This window comes from Bombina bombina, chromosome 8 (assembly GCF_027579735.1).
Source record: "Bombina bombina isolate aBomBom1 chromosome 8, aBomBom1.pri, whole genome shotgun sequence".
Taxonomy (NCBI): domain Eukaryota; kingdom Metazoa; phylum Chordata; class Amphibia; order Anura; family Bombinatoridae; genus Bombina; species Bombina bombina.
The window spans coordinates 346,372,381-346,387,933 of record NC_069506.1 but is presented as its reverse complement, the minus strand read 5'-3'; the positions used below and the strand labels follow the sequence as shown (position 1 = coordinate 346,387,933).

Sequence of the window (15,553 nt, the reverse complement as noted above, 5' to 3'; positions counted from 1 at the left end):
TTCTTTTTTTGGACCAGTTGCTTTCACATTATTTTGAAGAGGGGAAAGCATAGGGTGAGGTAAAGCCCTGGAGGGGTGCACCAAGCTGGGTCCTGTTCTGTGTTATGATTGGCTGTGATTGATTAGCTTTGGGGGGGGGGAGGAACTGGTACAACACTTGGTTTTTAGTAAACGTGTAATCATTGTTTGAACCCTTTCACGTCTGGATTAATGGTAATAAGAGTAGTAAATACAAATCCCTTTATCACTGAATACAATGGGCTGATGTTTATTGTTATCATTAATACACAGATAGATGTCAACTTAAATGTCAGTCACTGTACACACTACTCCTTTACTGGCAAATGATGACATTACCTATTTTAATACAGAAGAATGTGATGAGTTTTAGAAAGAATTACTGAATAATGAGGATCACATTTTTTTGCATGTAGTCATAAAGGAAAATACATCAATGGTGTGATTATATGTGCCAAAAAGGGGCAAATAATTTGTCACACATCACCAGTATGACAGGGTACTAATTCATATATATATATATCCTTGGTCAGGGAGGTCACAAAGCAAGCCTTCTGAGCATGCGTAGCGTATTTCTTCAATTCTGCTCCGCTCCTGATGACTGTGTGGGGGCCTGTGGCGGCAGTGTGTCAATGGTGTGGGGGCCTGTGGCGGCGGTGTGGGGGCCTGTGGCAGCGGTGTGGGGGCCTGTGGCGGCGGTATGGGGGCCTGTGGCGGCGGTGTGGGGGCCTGTGGCGGCAGTGTGGGGGCCTGTGGCGGCGGTGTGGGGGCCTGTGGCGGCGGTGTGGCGGCAGTGTGGCAGCGGTGTGGGGGCCTGTGGCGGCGGTGTGGCGGTGATGTGGGGGCCTGTGGCGGCAGTGTGGCGGCGATGTGGGGGCCTGTGGCGGCGGTGTGGCGGCAGTGTGGCAGCGGTGTGGGGGCCTGTGGCGGCGGTGTGGCGGCAGTGTGGCGGCAGTGTGGGGGCCTGTGACAGCGGTGTGGCAGCAGTGTGGCAGCGGTGTAGGGGCCTGTGGCAGCGGTGTGGCAGCGGTGTGGCAGCAGTGTGGCGGCAGTGTGGGGGCCTGTGGCGGCAGTGTGGGGGCCCCTGGTGGCTGAAAAGAGGCCATAGGCAAGGTGTATGGGTAAAAGCATGGCCAGGGCTTGGGGGGGTGCTGTCAAAACATTTTCAGGGCCTGTCAGATTCCCCAGGGGTTGAGTTTCTGTTGACAAATTGTATGTACCTCCCGCTGAAATGTATGGTAAGCGCCTCTCGGCTGCTTTTAAACAGTACTGTCAGCCCTTTGGAATATTTTGCCGGCTTTCTCAACATTGCAACGGATACCTTTTGAATATCTCGCTGCCTCGTAGCAATTTCGATCACCAGGGCCAGAGTGAGAAGGGTTCCTAGGATTTTTAGGTCAGATCTGCTTTAAATTCTTCAACAGAGAAGCAGAACCTCCTTTTTTGCTTTTGTGGTGAAATAGATAAACTTTAAAGGGATAGCAAAGTCAAAATGAAACGTGCATGACAAAACTGTTCAAAGGCAGCATTGCCGAGAGGCGCTTACCATACAATTCAGAGGGTGCGATGCTTCTGTAAAACTGGAGATACAAAGCAGCATCGCTACCTACATGGAAGGTGTAATGTAAATAATCCCTTCACACAGAACTGTCTGACAATACTATTTACGTGTGTCACAGAAACCCGTTCTTACAATAGTGACTTAAACACATCAATAATACCCCTATAGAAGCAGGGGATTGTGCGTATATGATATTGTTTAATGTATATGTAATGTATAGAATAATGTTATAATATGAATGCGTGATTGTACAAAACTTCTATTATGTCCTTAGGCGTGTAGTTTTTTTGTTTTCTTACTTATTTTAAGATTGAGAATTCTCAATATTAATATTCCCATTATATTGAGAACGCGCAATTGCAATATTAATATTTCTATAACACAGCCAAAAGGTAAAAAAAATAATTCTCTCCATCCAACAAGGAGGTGACAATTAAAAACATTACTATTGTTTTGTGAACAAAAGAGGTCACATTATGATAAATATTTGCAGGGTGGAAATTAGGATTTCTGTTGATGTCAATGGAGATATTTCCATGCAATACACTGTATGTGACAGTCATGTGATCTTGCCTATTAATTCATGCCGTCTTTTTGGCACAATTCCTTTTCATGAATATGAATATTTGTTCCCATTTTTGGGACAGAAAAGGGGCAAGTTGTGTGAGCTTTGATACATTTCGGCTATAGACAACTTTTAAATTGTATTAGGAAGTACAGATTGCTTTGACCTATTTCAGAGGAGCACACGTATGTGATCTAGTAATACAGGCTGTTGTGATCTATTGTGATGGCTGAGTCATACTGTGGGTTATGGGCTCTGACAGAAGCATTAAATTACAGGAGAGAGGTGCTCAGCAAGGAATGAGCAAAGTTGCATTATCTTTTTTCTTTTACAGATGAGAACTTTCCTGTATTATATTGACCTGGTTAAAGGGCACTGAAATACAAAGCAATTCTCCTCTGTGCAAGAGACTGGTACCGCCAACCCCAGATATGCTCCTTTGGTAGGAGTGGGCAATGGGTTCACACTTTGTACAGAGACAAAATCCCTTAGGGTCATTTGTATATAAAACAAGAAACTGAGCTTTGAACAAATCCGGCTTGTTCTATTGGATGCAGTACATATGGGGGCCGTCTCATTTAGTGAACTTGTATCTTTCAGGGTGGGTATTATCTTAAGGGATGTTAAACAGTCTGTTTCATTGTTGTAATTAAAAATCACTAAGCAGTGGGTTACCTTAATAGAAATCATAGCAATATGTATTCAGTCATTTCAAAGGATTTGAACTTTTGTTTCTTTTTTTTTTTAACTTAATTTGTGAAGGGTGCATTACTTCCTGTCACTGCCCCACAAGGGGGTAGGGGTCTCTACAGGAAAGTGAATTTACAAAGTTTCCTTTAAAGTGTTGCTAGGAGACATCTGCTCCAGCTGCATTCAGTTTATTGTCCATGCTCAGTAGAGGACTTTTGCTGCAAATTCATGTGACAATAGAACTTTTGTAATGGTAGAAACCTTATCTAGCTGCAGGCAGTGTGAATTTTTCTAAGTGCTCTTTTTGCAAGAAAACAGGTAAGTTATTTGCTGTTTTTAAACACAATCAGTTTCTTGTTATATGTACTTCGAGTTAACATATTATTTTTTTATTTTTTTTAACTAAAGATCACTGTTTCATATCCGTAATCTATTCACAGAAGCTCTAATATAGTTAAAATACCATATAAGCTAAAGATCTGTTCCCAAGTGAATCAATGTTTAATTTCTATCTCTCTCTCTCTCTATATATATATATTTATATATATATATAGTTAAAGTACAAAAAAATGCAATCGGGCTGAAACACGTCAACTCATTTCAGTCCAATATGGGTCTCTCAAGCCTGTCTTGAGAAAGACCCATATAGGGTTGAAATGCGTTGACAGAACAATGGCATATGAGCGGTGTCTGGTGATGTTTTATATTTTTCTGAGATTATATTTTTTTTGTTATTTAACCTATTTTTGGTGTGTGTATATATATATATATATATGTTTTATTGAGAGTAATTATTTGGGAACAGATCTTTACCTTATAAGGTATTTTAACTAGTCCTTCTGTGAATAGATTACAATTTTATATTAGGATCCTTTAGGGTTGGATTTTAGCACTTAAAGGGACATGAAACCCAAATGTTTTCTTTCATGATTTAGAAAGAGCGTGTCATTTTAAACAACTTTCTAATTTACTTATATTATCTAATTTGCTTCATTATCTTGTTATCCTTTGCTAAAAAGCATATCTAGATAGGCTCAGTAGCTGCTGACAGGTGACTGTTCATAGATGCCTCATGTGATTGGCTCACCCATGTGCATTGCTATTTCTTCAACAAAGGATATCTAAAGAATTAAGCAAATTACATAATAGAAGTAAATTGGAATGTTGTTTAAAATTGTATTCTCTACCTGAATCATGAAAGAAATATTTTGGGTTTAGTGTCCCTTTAAATTAGTACTTGATTTCAATTCTTTGTTTCTTCTCTAGATATACATTTGTTTGTGAAAGTCTAAATTAGTAAAAGGATAGGAAATTCCATCTTTTTTGTGTAATGTTAATGTTTTCTCTTCTCTGGAGCCCAGGTCATTTTTTCTACCTTTATAGGAACTCAGTTGTATATTCTCAAATTCTTTATGTTTTACAGATTAAAACGGAAGATTTTGGTGAGACGCTGCAGACTGGAATACCCCACCGACCATGCCACCTATCCCAGGGTTCAATGATTGGTGGGGGGCAGATGTCTGGGGTAAGCAGCACTGTCAGTTGCATTCTTATATTAAATTATAAATTACTAATAATCTATATCCAGCCAAACACTCAATGAACAATACATGAGTTACCTGATTCATTAAGTTCTGGCATGTATCTATTTAAATCACAATAACATTAAAACTACAAAAACAAAAAATATTTTTTTATCAATGTATCAACGCTCTCCACATCCACAAGAGACATTGTACTGTACATTATTCTTCCTTTAATGTGTTCCAAATTATCCACTTTATAACATTATCCACTTCATAAAATATCTTATTTTCCTTTATTTTGTCATTTGTTTGAAAAAGCTGATTTTGCCTGCTGAAACCATCTATACTAAAAATATCAATACTGCGGCGTAGCCTAAAGAAAAGCTATGCAATCAAGGGTCAGCAGCATAAATCAGCCTCCTAATGGTGGTGGGGTAGAAAGAAACCTTTTTAAAAAATCTGTAGGTAAACAGTTAATATGTATATTAGTTTGACCTAGACCATCAGCAACATATGCTGTGTATATGGTAATAATGCTAACTTTTTTTATTACCGTAATGAAATCTATACACAAGCAGTATATACACTATGCTACAATATTTTCTCTCTACTCTATTATTATTTGTTTTCCACAGGATGTGACCTCCTTACACCCTCTCCAGCAACTTGTATTGGTTCCCAGTCACCTTCAGTCTGCCTCCCAGTTTCTATTATCACAAAGCCAGCCAGGCCAGCAAGGTAATGCAGGCTCCTACCGGTGACATAGCATTCCCAGCTAGAATCAAATTGTATTAACGCTAGTGACACATTAAACAGGTCCCTTACAAAATTGTTTCTCAACCGCGGTCCTCAAGTTCCCCCAACAGGCCAGGTTTTCATTATAGCTGAACCAGTGCACAGGTGATGTAATCAGGTGATGAGTGAGAGCAGGTTAGTAACCATGGTTACTGGTCAGCTGATTACTTCACCTGTGCACTGATTCAGGTATAATGAAAACCTGGCCTGTTGGGGGGACTTGAGAAACATTGCCTTGCAACACACTCACATTAGTACTAACTCTAGTACTGATGAAAATAAAAATAAGTATTTTATGTGAGCAAACTATCCATTTGTTTTGCAGTTGTTATCTTTTCACCTCTGCTAAGGTAAATAAGGGACAGATATGGCACAGAGTGGGTCTGTTTCTTTAAATCCTTACAAAGACAGACAATCATTCTGTTGTTATTTAATGAATGGAGTAGTAGCAGAATGTAATTCTTTTCACTTAATAGAAGTGATGAAAGATTAAAAAAGTAGCTTTATTAGGCTGCATACGCAGCTTTTTGGGCTATGTGGAGCAGGTTTGCATAAGCCGCCCTGCTGCCAAATACTTAAGCAAAACCTTTTCTTTTTCCTCTCATCCACCTTAGAAGAGGCGAGATCAGTCACCCTGACACTAGTTCATATTTAATGACATTCCCTGCTCTAGTGCAATTGGTTCCGTTGGAGCAGGGGTGCAGTGTTGTACAAGAAACCTCTGGTGCAATATTAAATATCACCGTGGAATGCAACATCACAAATGGCGATTGCAGGTGGACAGCTTCGCTACTTGCAGGGGTAGTAAATCTACCCCTAAGTCAAGTCAAACACATTACGTTCAAAAGTAAACCCCTAGCAAATATCTTGCTTACAAATAGGAAATTAACCCCATTCGTAGATCATTGTTCTATAGCGTCTTAGTGAATCTACATAAAGAGTTGTACTGCCACCTAGTGGCTGCCATATTAAGCTAATTCAGGCAGCATCAAATACACCTGATAATTCATTCTTTATGATATTGTTAGCCAGTATCTCATGGTTACAGTTCTCTGTCGTTATGTTTGATAAAAAAACTACAATATGTGTTTACAATTGGGTTCCTGCTACTCACCACAAAATAGAACATTAGGATATTAAGCAAATGGATAACTGTACATTGTTCTGCTGTTCTAGAACATACCACATTGAAACCCCTCTTTTGTATTGTTTATCTTATCTTCTCTGCTGTGACAATTCAAGGAGAAATCTCAATGAGCTCCTTCATTGATCAACCAATCAATCATTTCATAGCATGTAGCAGGATTTGAGTGCTGAAATCTGCAGGATGCAGTAAGTTCAAGTTAAAGGAACATAAAACCCTATTATTTTTCTTCATGATTCACACAGAAAATACAATTTTAAACGACTTTCTAATTTACTTCTATTATCAAATTTTCTTTGTATTCTTATTATCCTTTGTTGAAATGCAGGAAGGTACGTTCAGACATATGCACGTGTCTGCAGCACTAGATGGCAGCAGTTTTATAATACTGTTATACATTAGCAAGAGCACTAGATGGCAGCAGATTTATAATAATGTTATACATTAGCAAGAGCACTAGATGGCAGCAGTTTTATAATACTGTTATACATTAGCAAGAGCACTAGATGGTAGCAGATTTATAATAATGTTATACATTAGCAAGAGCACTAGATGGCAGCAGTTTTATAATACTGTTATACATTAGCAAGAGCACTAGATGGCAGCAGATTTATAATAATGTTATACATTAGCAAGAGGACTAGATGGCAGCAGTTTTATAACAATGTTATACATTAGCAAGAGCACTAGATGGCAGCAGTTTTATAATAATGTTATACATTAGCAAGAACACTAGATGGCAGCAGATTTATAATAATGTTATACATTAGCAAGAGCACTAGATGGCAGCAGTTTTATAATAATGTTATACATTAGCAAGAGCACTAGATGTCAGCAGCTTTATAATAATGCTATACATTAGCAAGAGCACTAGATGGCAGCAGTTTTATAATAATGTTATACATTAGCAAGAGCACTAGATGGCAGCAGTTTTATAACAATATTATACATTAGCAAGAGCACTAGATGGCAGCAGTTTTATAATAATGTTATACATTAGCAGGAGCACTAGATGGCAGCAGTTGTATAACAATGTTATACATTAGCAGTAGCACTAGATGGCAGCAGTTGTATAACAATGTTATACATTAGCAGTAGCACTAGATGGCAGCAGTTTTATAATAATGTTATACATTAGCAGGAGCACTAGAGTGCAGCAGTTTTATAGCAATGTTATACATTAACAAGAGCATTAGATGGCAGCAGTTATATAGTAATGTAATACATTAGTAAGAGCACTAGATGGCAGCAGTTTTATAATAATGTTATACATTAGCAAGAGCACTAGAGGGCAGCAGTTTTATAGCAATGTTATACATTAGCAGGAGCACTAGAGGGCAGCAGTTTTATAATAATGTTATACATTAACAAGAGCACTAGATGGCAGCAGTTTTATAATACTGTTATACATTAGCAAGAGTACTAGATAGCAGCAGTTTTATAATAATGTTATACATTAGCAAGAGCACTAGATTGCAGCCGTTTTATAATACTGTTATACATTAGCAAGAGCACTAGATAGCAGCAGTTTTATAATAATGTTATACATTAGCAAGAGCACTAGATGGCAGCAGTTTTATAATACTGTTATACATTAGCAAGAGCACTAGATGGCAGCAGTTTTATAATAATGTTATACATTAGCAAGAGCACTAGATGGCAGCAGATTTATAATAATGTTATACATTAGCAAGAGCACTAGATGGCAGCAGTTTTATAATAATGTTATACATTAGCAAGAGCACTAGATGTCAGCAGCTTTATAATAATGCTATACATTAGCAAGAGCACTAGATGGCAGCAGTTTTATAATAATGTTATACATTAGCAAGAGCACTAGATGGCAGCAGTTTTATAACAATATTATACATTAGCAAGAGCACTAGATGGCAGCAGTTTTATAACAATGTTATACATTAGCAAGAGCACTAGATGGCAGCAGTTTTATAATAATGTTATACATTAGCAGGAGCACTAGATGGCAGCAGTTGTATAACAATGTTATACATTAGCAGTAGCACTAGATGGCAGCAGTTGTATAACAATGTTATACATTAGCAGTAGCACTAGATGGCAGCAGTTTTATAATAATGTTATACATTAGCAGGAGCACTAGAGTGCAGCAGTTTTATAGCAATGTTATACATTAACAAGAGCATTAGATGGCAGCAGTTATATAGTAATGTAATACATTAGTAAGAGCACTAGATGGCAGCAGTTTTATAATAATGTTATACATTAGCAAGAGCACTAGAGGGCAGCAGTTTTATAGCAATGTTATACATTAGCAGGAGCACTAGAGGGCAGCAGTTTTATAATAATGTTATACATTAACAAGAGCACTAGATGGCAGCAGTTTTATAATACTGTTATACATTAGCAAGAGCACTAGATAGCAGCAGTTTTATAATAATGTTATACATTAGCAAGAGAACTAGATTGCAGCAGTTTTATAATACTGTTATACATTAGCAAGAGCACTAGATAGCAGCAGTTTTATAATAATGTTATACATTAGCAAGAGCACTAGATGGCAGCAGTTTTATAATAATGTTATACATTAGCAAGAGCACTAGATGGCAGCAGTTTTATAATAATGCTATACTTTAGCAAGAGCACTAGATGGCAGCAGTTTTATAACAATGTTATACATTAGCAAGAGCACTAGATGGCAGAAATTTTATAATATTGTTATACATTAGCAAGAGCACTAGATGGCAGCAGTTTTATAATAATGTTATACATTAGCAAGAGCACTAGATGGCAGCAGTTTTATAATACTGTTATACATTAGCAAGAGCACTAGATGTCAACAGTTTTATAATAATGTTATACATTAGCAGGAGCACTAGATGGCAGCAGTTTTATAATAATGTTATACATTAGCAAGAGCACTAGATGGCAGCAGTTTTATAACAATATTATACATTAGCAAGAGCACTAGATGGCAGCAGTTTTATAATAATGTTAAACATTAGCAAGAGCACTAGATGGCAGCAGTTTTATAATAATGTTATACATTAGCAGGAGCACTAGATGGCAGCAGTTGTATAACAATGTTATACATTAGCAGTAGCACTAGATGGCAGCAGTTGTATAACAATGTTATACATTAGCACTAGCACTAGATGGCAGCAGTTTTATAATAATGTTATACATTAGCAGGAGCACTAGAGGGCAGCAGTTTTATAGCAATGTTATACATTAGCAGGAGCACTAGAGGGCAGCAGTTTTATAATAATGTTATACATTAGCAAGAGCACTAGATAGCAGCAGTTTTATAATAATGTTATACATTAGCAAGAGCACTAGATTGCAGCAGTTTTATAATACTGTTATACATTAGCAAGAGCACTAGATAGCAGCAGTTTTATAATAATGTTATACATTAGCAAGAGCACTAGATGGCAGCAGTTTTATAATAATGTTATACATTAGCAAGAGCACTAGATGGCAGCAGTTTTATAATAATGTTATACATTAGCAAGAGCACTAGATGGCAGCAGTTTTATAACAATGTTATACATTAGCAAGAGCACTAGATGGCAGAAATTTTATAATACTGTTATACATTAGCAAGAGCACTAGATGGCAGCAGTTTTATAATAATGTTATACATTAGCAAGAGCACTAGATGGCAGCAGTTTTATAATACTGTTATACATTAGCAAGAGCACTAGATGGCAGCAGTTTTATAATAATGTTATACATTAGCAAGAGCACTAGATGGCAGCAGTTTTATAATAATGTTATACATTAGCAAGAGCACTAGATGGCAGCAGTTTTATAATAATGTTATACATTAGCAAGAGCACTAGATGGCAACAGTTTTACAATAATGTTATACATTAGCAAGAGCACTAGATGTCAACAGTTTTATAATAATGTTATACATTAGCAGGAGCACTAGATGGCAGCAGTTTTATAATAATGTTATACATTAGCAGGAGCACTAGATGGCAGCAGTTTTATAATAGTGTTATACATTAGCAAGAGCACTAGATGGCAGCAGTTTTATAATAATGTTATACATTAGCAGGAGCACTAGATGGCAGCAGTTTTATAATAGTGTTATACATTAGCAAGAGCACTAGATGGCAGCAGTTTTATAATAATGTTATACATTAGCAAGAGCACTAGATGGCAGCAGTTTTATAACAATGTTATACATTAGCAAAAGCACTAGATGGCAGCAGTTTTATACCAATGTTATACATTAGCAAGAGCACTAGATGGCAGCAGTTTTATAACAATGTTATACATTAGCAAGAGCACTAGATGGCAGCAGTTTTATAATAATGTTAAACATTAGCAAGAGCACTAGATGGCAGCAGTTTTATAACAATGTTATACATTAGCAAGAGCACTAGATGCCAGCAGTTTTGCAACAATGTTATACATTAGCAAGAGCACTAGATGGCAGCACTATTTCCTGTTAGGAAGTGATTCAGGCACGTGCAAGCTACCTATCTAGATATCTCTTCAACAAAGAATAACAAGACAAGAGGTGTTTCAGATCAAAACTTGTATGAATTGCACGACTGCGAGTGTGATATACATGCTGACATGTCAAGTGTGCAGAGTGCAATACATAGGTCTCACCTCTAGGGACATCAAAACCCGGATACGCGAACATATATCTACTCTTACGAGAGGCAAATCACAAACACCCCTAGTACGGCATTTCACAGAAAATCACAAAGGTGATATTGGCACACTAAAATGGTGTGCAATTGAGGAAGTGAAGGTTCCCAAAAGGGGAGGAGATTTGGATAAACTCCTAGCGAAAAGGGAGATGTTCTGGATTCTGAGACTCAGAACTAGAGTACCAGAGGGTCTCAACTCTAGATACGACATAATAAACTACTGGGAGTGAGATAACCCTATTGTAAAGCGTCTCGGATGTGCAGGAGTGCATGGCTATAAGGCACATATGTGTGCACTTGGATATGCACCCTTGTATGTCTGAGATGTGTAACAAATAAATTCCGGAGAATAAATTCCCTAAAACTTATTATAATGAGAATAAAATGTTGGCATATTTGCAAGTTTATCTTTGTCTCAATAAGAAGTAGCAATAATATCATTATAGGCAGGGTTAGTCTAACAGTTATAAATCACAAAGTTATATATTAAATTACATAGACTATAAATATTTTTCACATATATATATATATGTTAACTTATGTGAAAACATTTGAAGTGTTAAAAACAAAACCTGTAGACTAAAGCCCTCCTTCCTTTTTTGTTAATAAGCTACATTACACTATTATGCTTATACAAGAGAATAGGGATCACACAAAGGGTTAAGTATGTGTTGCAGGTATTCCTAAATGCCCATTATTAGAGGGTGGAGTGAGCGCATTTTTTACCCTATTAGGAGCTCTCTCCCCATATCTGTGGCAGGTTGTCACTGTTCTTTGCTATCAGAATTTTTAATTATTTTGAATAAAGAATATATTTTTATACGAAGTGTGGTAATGTATCTTTTTTCCTGTATACACATAGTAACACATACATATATATGTATATACACATAGTAACACATAAATATATATGTATATACACATAGTAACACATAAATATATATGTATATACACATAATAACACATAAATATATATGTATATGCACATAGTAACACATAAATATATATGTATATACACATACTAACACATAAATATATATGTATGTAAACATAATAACATAAATATATATGTATATACACATAGTAACACTTAAATATATATGTATATACACATACTAACAGATAAATATATATTTATATACACATAATAACACATAAATATATATGTATATACACATAGTAACACATAAATATATATGTTTATACACATAGTAACATAAATATATATGTATATACACATAATAACACAAATATATATGTATATACGCATACTAACATATAAATATATATACACATAGTAACACATAAATATATATATATATATATATATATATATATATATATATATATACATAGTAACACATAAATATATATGTATATACACATAGTACCACATAAATATATATGTATATACACATAATAACACATAAATATATATGTATATACACCTACTAACAGATAAATATATATGTATATACACATACTAACACATAAATATATATGTATATACACATAGTAACACATAAATATATATGTATATACACATAGTAACATATAAATATATATGTATATACACATAGTAACATATAAATATATATGTATATACACATAGTAATACATAAATATATATGTATATACACATAGTAACACATAAATATATATGTATATACACATAATAACACATAAATATATATATGTATATACATATAGTAACACATAAATATATATGTATATACACATAGTAACAAATAAATATATATGTATATACACATACTAATACATAAATATATATGTATATACACATAGTAACACATAAATATATATGTATATACACATAACAACACATAAATATATATGTATATACACATAATAACACATAAATATATATGTATATACACATAGTAACAAATAAATATATATGTATATACACATACTAATACATAAATATATATGTATATACACATAGTAACAAATAAATATATATGTATATACACATACTAATACATAAATATATATGTATATACACATAATAACACATAAATATATATGTATATACACATAATAACACATAAATCTATATGTATATACACATAATAACACATAAATAAATATGTATATACACATAGTAACACATAAATATATATGTATATACACACTAACACATAAATATATATGTATATACACATAGTAACACATAAATATATATATATGTATATACACATAGTAACACATAAATATATATGTATATACACATAACACATAAATATATATGTATATACACATAATAACACATAAATATATATGTATATACACATACTAACACATAAATATATATGTATATACACATAATAACACATAAATATATATGTATATACACCTACTAACAGATAAATATATATGTATATACACATACTAACACATAAATATATATGTATATACACATAGTAACACATACATTATATATGTATATACACATAATAACACATAAATATATATGTATATACACCTACTAACAGATAAATATATATGTATATACACATACTAACACATAAATATATATGTATATACACATAGTAACACATAAATATATATGTATATACACATAGTAACACATAAATATATATGTATATACACATAGTAACACATAAATATATATGTTTATACACATACTAACACATAAATATATATGTATATACACATAGTAACACATAAATATATATGTATATACACATAACAACACATAAATATATATGTATATACACATAATAACACATAAATATATATGTATATACACATAGTAACACATAAATATATATGTATATACACATATTAACAAATAAATATATATGTATATACACATAATAACACATAAATATATATGTATATACACCTACTAACAGATAAATATATATGTATATACACATAATAACATATATATGTATATACACATAGTAACACATAAATATATATGTATATACACATAGTAACACATAAATATATATGTATATACACATAATAACACATAAATATATATGTATACACATACTAACACATAAATATATATGTATATACACATAGTAACACATAAATATATATGTATATACACATAGTAACACATAAATATATATGTATATACACATAGTAACACATAAATATATATGTTTATACACATAGTAACACATACATATATATGTATATACACATAGTAACACATAAATATATATGTATATACACATAGTGACACATAAATATATATGTATATACACATAGTAACACATAAATATATATGTATATACACATAGTAACACATAAATATATATGTATATACACATAGTAACACATAAATATATATGTATATACACATAATAACACATAAATATATATGTATATACACATAGTAACATAAATATATATGTTTATACACATAGTAACACATAAATATATATGTATATACACATAGTAACATAAATATATATGTTTATACACATAGTAACACATAAATATATATGTATATACACATAGTAACACATAAATATATATGTATCTACACATAGGCACTTTTTAGCGCCATTTGTTTTTTGAAAACCCCACATCTGCCACCTTTAAAGGGACAGTCTACACCAGAATTTTTATTGTTTTAAAAGATAGATAATCCCTTTATTACCCATTCCCCAGTTTTGCATAACTAGCACAGTTATAATAATATACTTTTAACCTCTGTGATTATCTTGTATCTAAGCCTCTGTAAACTGCCCCTTTTTTCAGTTCTTTTGACAGACTTTCAGTCTAGCCAATCAGTGCCTGCTCCCAGATAACTTCTCGTGCACGAGCACAGTGTTATCTATATGAAATACGTGAACTAACACCCTCTAGTGGTGAAAAACTGTTAAAATGCAATCTGAAAGAGGTGGGCTTCAAGGTCTAAGAAATTAGCATATGAACCTCCTACGTTAAGCTTTCAACTAAGAATACCAAGAGAACAAAGCAAAATTGGTGATAAAAGTAAATTGGAAAATTGTTTAAAATTACATGCCCTATCTGAATCATGAAAGTTTATTTTGGCCTAGACTGTCCCTTTAACCACTAAACACCACTAAATTTTTTATTTTAATATGGAACCTCACACTGTATTTTTGGGGAATTTGGGGCACAGTTTGAAAATTAACCAGAGATCTGATCTCTGGTTAATTTTCGGAACGCTAATTGCTACCATGTGGAATAGATTACAAGTGCTCAGCTATTTAGCACTTATTGTTGTTATGCATATTTTACATTCCTATGTTCGTCACATAGAAGAAAATGTTCTTTCTATTTTTAAATAAATATTTCTATATATATCTGATTAATTTAAAAAAAATGTATGCATATGCATATATATATATATATATATATATATATATATATATATATATATATATATATACATAATACACATGTATACACATATAAACACATATTTATATATATATATATATATATATATATATATATATATATACATAATACACATGTATACACATATAAACACATATTTATATATATATATATATATATATATATATATACATAATACACATGTATACACATATAAACACATATTTATATATA

At 33.2% G+C, this 15,553-nt stretch overlaps 1 protein-coding gene across 1 annotated transcript in view; it reads left to right on the top strand.

Moving 5' to 3' along the window:
* Positions 1-2,055: 2,055 nt before the first annotated feature.
* POU2F3 (POU class 2 homeobox 3) overlaps positions 2,056-15,553 on the top strand; it is a 48,639-nt gene continuing 35,141 nt past the window's right edge. Inside the window, exons 1-3 of the mRNA XM_053691196.1 lie at positions 2,056-2,127; positions 4,258-4,359; positions 4,996-5,098. Coding sequence (XP_053547171.1) covers positions 2,056-2,127; positions 4,258-4,359; positions 4,996-5,098 — 277 coding nt within the window. The remainder of the gene's footprint in view (positions 2,128-4,257; positions 4,360-4,995; positions 5,099-15,553) is intronic.